Source organism: Phocoena phocoena, chromosome 21 (assembly GCF_963924675.1).
Source record: "Phocoena phocoena chromosome 21, mPhoPho1.1, whole genome shotgun sequence".
Lineage (NCBI taxonomy): Eukaryota > Metazoa > Chordata > Mammalia > Artiodactyla > Phocoenidae > Phocoena > Phocoena phocoena.
The window spans coordinates 22,600,159-22,607,664 of NC_089239.1; the positions used below are offsets into that span (position 1 = coordinate 22,600,159).

At 39.7% G+C, this 7,506-nt stretch overlaps 1 protein-coding gene across 17 annotated transcripts in view; it reads left to right on the top strand.

Annotated features, from left to right (window-relative positions):
* Positions 1 to 7,206, top strand: part of SORBS2 (sorbin and SH3 domain containing 2) — a 205,575-nt gene extending 198,369 nt beyond the window's left edge. For 15 of the 17 annotated variants that reach the window (XM_065899804.1, XM_065899808.1, XM_065899809.1 and 12 more), the window contains 3 exons: positions 401 to 450; positions 4,134 to 4,240; positions 6,358 to 6,419. In XM_065899804.1, coding sequence (XP_065755876.1) covers positions 401 to 450; positions 4,134 to 4,240; positions 6,358 to 6,419 — 219 coding nt within the window. Of the gene's footprint in view, positions 1 to 400; positions 451 to 4,133; positions 4,241 to 6,357 lie in introns of all 17 variants that reach the window. The other 2 variants (XM_065899816.1, XM_065899820.1) reach the window with 1 other exon arrangement.
* The last annotated feature ends 300 nt before the right edge of the window (positions 7,207 to 7,506 follow it).

Here is a 7,506-nt window from a genome sequence, read left to right on the forward strand (position 1 = left end):
TATTCTTTGCTTGTTTGAGAAAACGCTGAAGAATAAGGTTGTATGAAGGTGTCCAGACTTCCCAGTCTAGTGGTTTGGTGTCTATGTTCTTGCCATGTTCCTGGCCTTTGAAAAATCAATGGGACTAAACCCTGACTCTTCCTTAAAGCTTGAGCAGACAAGATTGCAGATATGTTCAAAACATTTGAACCTTGGTTATTTCGATTTAATTTAAAGCACCTTTCAAAATATTTTAATTATTAATCCAGCAGAAACCCTTTATTTGGTTTTTTTCCCTTCCTCTTGGTTTTTTACAACAGGAAATATTAAATGTCAAGAAAAGTGCCATGCCATTATCCAAATTATCTTTTAATTAGTACCAGTTTAAGCATTGATTACATTGAAAATCATTTCATTTCAGCCACAGCGTCCTGTGTTTACTCATGAAAACATTCAAGGTGGGGGGGAACCGTAAGTATTCTTCTTATCTTCTAAATTCGAGACTAACCTTGACCCACAAGATGGACCACTGATGTACCATAAGCAAGGATGGTACAACTTTGCAAGTGAAAGAGATCAGAGTAACTAACATGAGATGATATCTCCCAGATTAAGAGAAATTGCAATAGTCTCCATCTTTCACAACAGAGAACAGAAGCTAATTTAAGAAAAAAAAATCCGTGATTTTGCGGAGAAGACTTTGATTTATGCACTAAGAAAAAAACCTTCCAATGCTGCAGTGATTCCTAAGATTCATGAATCTGTCCCCCGCTCTGTTCTACTCACCACGTAGATTCTAGTAACTACAGCCTTAAAGATACACTGAAAATGTTCTAACATTGTTTTTACACATATTTGAAGAGCAGGAGAATGTCAAAGTAGACCTACAGTGATAAGTTAGTAGCATAATTCCAAAGTTCCATTCTTTTGGAAATGGCAGTATTAAAACATGCACTGTCATTCAGTTACACGATGTGCACTACCCAGAGGACCAGGAAAATGCCTTTTCACACTTTATTTCAAATCCCCTCTCCTTTCTAAGTCGAGTCAATCTGAAGGTATCACACATTGTCTTTTAGGGTCTCTTTCTGCCCCATTTTGCCCATGAGAGATATTCAGAGGTTATCCACTTCCTGTTGGCTGTTGCCTACTCTGAGTGCAGAGCTAGACCCTGGGAAGGAACATTTACAGGACTAAACCATGTCAGGCTGACTTGAGCACACACAGTGTGCCTACTGTCCAAGCTCTGCTCCCCTGGAGCAGAGCAAACCAGGGGGGCCTGGTGTGTGGCCTGGTGACCTCACTCCTCACAGACCTGGTGCTCAGCTAAAAGCATGCTCCTCGGAAACCATCTCTAACCTGAAACTGGCTCTCACGGAGTACAGCCAGAAAGGTTTTATTTGTTAAGGAAAACACTATGAAAAAATAGCTTGGAGGTACAAATAATTTAAAATTTCATTTACTTGGAAAAATGTTAAATATTACTTGTAACTCGAAAGGTTTGTTTTGTTTCCTTATTTACACAAATGATGAAGGGATCACATCATAAAAAATAAATCCCAAGGCTGCTTAGGTTTACTGCATTATCAACACATTATATCAGCAGCTTTTAATGAATTTATGAATTAAGATGTAGGTGATGTCACACTGTTTCATGTCATGAAGTTAATGCTTCCTCGTGTTTATGAGCTCACAGGTGGAAAAAGGCATTTTCAGTGTCCTGCTTTGAACATAAAACATTCTTTATTAAATTTCTATTTGATCACAATGCCAATTAGATGGGTATCACTTAATCTCTTTCATTTAAGAAATAGGTTTTGAGTGAAAATAGAAACATAATGTTATAATGTCACTGCAATTCAGAAGTATGGTAAAATATGTTATAGAAGAAGTTGCAAGTTATAGAGAGAGCTTCAAGTTCGGTTGAGCATTTTCTATTTAAAAGACAGATTTCTTTTTGAGGCATCCTAACCCCACCACCATCATTCATCTCACCAACACATCTTTCAAAACAGCATTTTTTATTGTAATTCGACTACATTTCCTGTCGTGCAATACTGATTTTGAAAGCCAGCAGAGGCAGGAGGATTTCCGGAAGGTTTGTTTATGTTTCCATGAAACTTCCAATTTTTTTTTTTTTTTTTTTTTTGGTGGTCTAATTAAACCAGAATGGTAAGTAAACTCTGATAAGCACAGTGGCTTTCATCATATCAAAGTGAAGGAGTTTGTGCCAATTTTTTTTTTTTTTATCTCTTGGGACCTTGAGATTCTTCAAGCAGCTGGGGTTTGTGGCCTTAAATAGGCCTGTCTCTGTGAGTGGCTGGAGATGTGCCTGGGGTGAAGGCTGAAGCCTGAGAAGCTCAGAGAATCAGTGTTTCCCAAAGTGAGAGATGCAATGTATATCCATGGAATTAACAGCCCAGGAATGCCTATCTCCCTCAAATGTGAGATTGTAAAAGGGAATATGGTGAAATTAACTTTCCCCAGGGATAGACAAGAGATACCATTCCTTCACCTGAACATCCTCAAATCAAACAGCAGAATAATTTGCTCCAACCAGGGTTGGCCCATGCAAACATCCAAATTAAGGAATGTCGGTATTCAAGACCTTCCTGTCTGTTTCCACAAGGCTCTGGGATTCAGGCTACCTTTCTTTGTCCTTCCCCACAATCAGAGAATCCTTTTTCCATAGAAGACCTCAGAAGCTCAAGTGGTTAAAAAGGTTTACCAGGAGGACAAAATATAAACAGGGGAAGAAATCTCTAATGTTGGAATTTCAGGCTTTGCTCTCAGGCCAGGGAAGATAATGTTTCTAGGAGAGGCTGTTAGGCACCACATCTTATCAGCTCTTTCCCCAATACACCCTCCCCCAATCCAACTTTATCCAGACCCCCCAATGTGAAAAGTTCAAGGACAGGGAGAGAAGCCAATGAAGCCGAGGCCCCAGTTTATCACATGATGTTTGAGTCCAGGTGACATGATAGAATAGTTTTGTTCTACCAAAGTATGATTTTCTGACTGAATGAAGTAATCAAAATAAATCATTCTTGTTCCTGAGCAGTATCCAATATTATCAACCTTTTAAAGTTGGCTTGAAAAAATTCACAGTGCCCTGAAATGTGGTTCTTATTTTCTTACATTGGCAGAATTACATTAACTGTTATGAAGAACGGCAGAAACAAATTCACTAACTTTTAAAAAAAATTCCCCTCACATACTGATAATATTTTAGTGGTAATATGAAGTTTTCATGTTCACTGCATATCAAATGCTTCCTGACCCCGAGCTGCTAGAACTTGTGTCTTTCCAAAATGCCAGTCCATATGAATATGCATGCTATTTTATTACCAAAAATTCAATGTCTGAGTTTGCTACTGATCAATGTCAACAAAATATGTGTTCTCAAAGAATTCAGACAGAGAAAGTGGCAGCATTCTATCAGTAATTCTTTTTTATATGATTATTTTGAGAGTTTTTACATTGAACACAATTTATCTGAGACCCATTTAAAAAGGAACGTATGTCCCTAACCTACTGTTTGAGATCACCACTTACACTGATTCAAACTATGAAACTAAACTGCTTTAAAGAACTCCTCCTGGTAAAAAACAAAAAAAACAAAGAACACTTCTCTGTTATAGTAATTCCCATACAGTGATTTAGAAGTTGTATCTGAGACATTTTGTGCATGTCAATTTAAAATCTTTTGAAAATTCCACTTGCAAGCTGCAATTACTTGCTTCTGATTATGGCTAATTAAAACTGTAATTCCTTCTTGTTTTTATATAGCTGAATAATGCACATATCACTTCTTTTATATTCTGTACTATCATTTAATGTCCAAATGATAGCTATCCATGACTGGACAATTGAAATGCAGGTCCAATTTATAAATGTTTTAATCCAACTATGGATATTAGAATCTTCCATAAATTTTCCTCATTATGAGTTTTGAAATGCTATTAGAGTGGTCTAATTCCCATGAAAGCCTAACTACTTCTACTTACTTTACATGCTTACCAAAGACTTATACTACCTAATTAATATGTTAATAAGAATAGAAATGTTAAAAGTAAAATAAATATTATACTCTCTTCTGTAGTTTCACAGAGGCATAAAGATTTTGTTTAACACGTCCATTTGTCCTGTTTAAGGTTTCAGGCTCTGTATAACTATACTCCTAGGAATGAAGACGAGCTGGAGCTCAGAGAAAGTGATGTCATTGACGTGATGGAAAAATGTGATGATGGATGGTTTGTGGGTATGTGTACATTGCCCATTTTGTAATTTGCTTATGTTTGCTCCCTTGCACGGTTGGATGCGATAGTCAAGCTTTCTTTGATTTCATAATGCCTTTGATCTTTCACACATCCATATGCACTATGTAATCCCAAGGCAATTACTTTTTTTTTTTTTTTTTTTTGCGGTACGCGGGCCTCTCACTGTTGTGGCCTCTCCCGTTGCGGAGCACAGGCTCCGGACACGCAGGCTCAGCGGCCATGGTTCACGGGCCCAGCCGCTCCACGGCATGTGGGATCCTCCCGGATCGGGGCACGAACCCGTGTCCCCTGAATCGGCAGGCGGACTCTCAACCACTGCACCACCAGGGAAGCCTGGCAATTGCATTTTTAATATAGTTTAGTGTTTACTGCTTCAGGTATACGTGATTTTCTGCTGGTTTTATTTCCAGTTCAACTGAGAGAAGAAAATTTCTTTAAATAGCACCAACCAGGAAAGACTGAGATCTAAGAACAAAAACAACGAAACTGCTCCCTAGATGCAAAATACCAATACCCTTGTTGAGTGGTAAATGTTAGTCGTCAGCAGTGAGGATCTAATTTGAGAAAACAAGATGAAATGAACAACTCACCCATGACTAGGTCTGCTGTAGGTGCCCTAAAACACCAGTGATTCACCTTTGCTTTAATGTGTGGTCCAAGTAGAAGTTCCATTCTCACCACTTAAAAAACAATCCCATTCTTACCGTCTTAAAAGAAAACTAGAGGTTTTCTGAGAAAAATTTTGTAGACAAGAGTATCATATCCTAAGTCACAGAGGAAAGAGGTAAAGAGGAATCAGAGGCACAGGAGGATGGAGGAGACAAAAGGTGAGGGAATAAGGGCTTTCTGTAGACAGCCCAACAGTGGGGAAATATAAGAGCAAAGGCCACATTTGCAGCCACAAGCCTCTGCCTCTGTTTATATTAATCCCCCATTTAGAAGAAGGTAAAATGGCTTACCTACACAGGGATAAAGAAAATCAGCCATCAAACCAGGACAGTAAATGCAAAAGGGAAGGGAAGTGTAGAGGCCCTGTTCACTCTACATGAGCTGGAAATCATAAGGAAGAATTTAGTGCACCAGCTCTTCCAAGCAGTTTCAAAGAAATCATGTTATTCTAATCCAAAGGCGATCATAATGATGGCCGCTTATGCATTTGGTTTTATTCCTCATATTAAAAACATGCCCAGTGATAGAACCCCCGCCCACTAGTAGTGGTCTATCTTTCTTTTCTTTAGTGACTTGGTAAATAGTTCAAATTTTCTATATTTTATGAAGGACCCTGGCAGCGCTATTTGTAAATGAATGCTGTGGTGCTCAGCGTGATCTTGTATGAGATAATAGAACTGGAGAGTGATGGCAGCCCCAGTGGAGCCTTCACGTTACACTGTGCTGAGGAGCTGTGACAGACGTCCTGCTCCCAGAACCAAGCCTTGCTGTGGTGCTTTTCCATCCTACCTTATCACGTGGCCAGCCTTATCCTGAGAAGATTGGATATGAAAATGTCACTTCCCAGCTGCGTTTCCTATTCTACTCCTCAGTCCTGTCTAGCAGCCTCAGTGATGGAGCCTCATCAGACTTGAGTATCATTGTACTTAAAAGCCCACCTCTGGGCTTCCCTGGTGGCGCAGTGGTTGAGAGTCCGCCTGCCGATGCAGGGGACACGGGTTCGTGCCCCGGTCCGGGAGGATCCCACATGCCGCGGAGCGGCTGGTCCCGTGAGCCATGGCCGCTGAGCCTGCGCGTCCGAAGCCTGTGCTCCGCAACGGGAGAGGCCGCAACAGTGAGAGGCCCGCGTACCGCAGAAAAAAAAAAAAGCCCACCTCCTCAGCAAGACTGTCTCTCCCCTCAGACTGAGAGGCTGAGCTTTTCTGTTCAGCCCGGTGTGATGGAAGCACAGCATTTAAGCTCAAGAGGCAACAGAGGCATCAGGCAAAACAGATAAAACTGCTTACTTTGTCTTCCTATCCCTTCAAGTGAGTTTTCTCTCTTTTCCAAACCCTGAGGGCTTGCTCTCTTAGTGAGTTTTCAAGCCCACAGAGATGAACTGACATTTCATGGCTGTTACCCCTCTTTCATGTATCACTTCTATTTTCAGGAACCTCAAGAAGAACCAAATTCTTTGGTACTTTTCCCGGGAACTATGTCAAGAGGCTGTGAATCACTCTCCCCATTATTTATGCTGCATTTCAGCACCACATCTGCATAACCTTGCCTGAAAGATCTCCACAGGCCTCCTGCTGTTATGCCTTCTGGTTTCCAATAGAAGTCACCCACCATCACCATCTCCATCTGCCACCAAACCACCAGCAATGGAACTGCCGCTGCAGTGGGGAGATTGGAGGATTTGCTTCCATGTGAAAGTGCATATTCCTGCCGTCTGCTCTAAACTTTGAAAAGTCAATATGCAGCAGCAGAAAGAAAATCATTACACTTAATAACGGTTGAGTAGTTGAGGCAAAAAAGTAAGTGTCTCAAGGAGGCTCTCTTGTCCACTCTGAAAGATGTTCTCCCCTCAGGCAACCAGAAGCTTGTTTATTACTACTTGCTGGGGTTTGCATTTTCACCTTCTTAGCTTGGCAGTATATTTTCCTTTCACGAGTTTGCCTAGTGTCCTGGTTTACACGATACGACAACTGTACTTCAGCTATTGTTTGCCTGCACTTATATGTTGTAATATGCACAGTGATTCCAGAATCTAAAGCGAGAGTAGGAAAGTTAATTCGAATGAGTGTGATTTTGTTGAATTGAATGTGAGTTTCAAATAGGAGTCTTCTGCAGGATTTTTTTTTTTTTTTGTACTTTTTAGAAGTGCAAACAATAAGTGAATAAGAGCCTTTGGTAATAATCAGGAGAATATAAGAGGTTTAGCTAGATTACAGAAAACGATTGTGTTGTAAAGTTGCATTGCTATTTTATATTAAAATGTAATAATCAGCATCATGAACAATGAGCTCTTAGTGTTTTATTTATCTGATAAAAGTTAAATAAAAGCAGTGTTAGTGAGAGGTGCAAAGAATCATTCTAACATAGACACTTGAAAGCATCTGTAAGCAATATTCATAGGTAAGATTTCACTGTGTGTACACATACACATTTGAGATTGTATGAGAACAGACAATCCATAAGATATGTTGTACATTTATGGAAATGTAAAAGAATCTCACATATTATTTTATAGAAATAGAGTACTTCAGAAGTATCACAAGTATTAAGGCTGGTTTTAGTAAGGATTATGATTAGTACA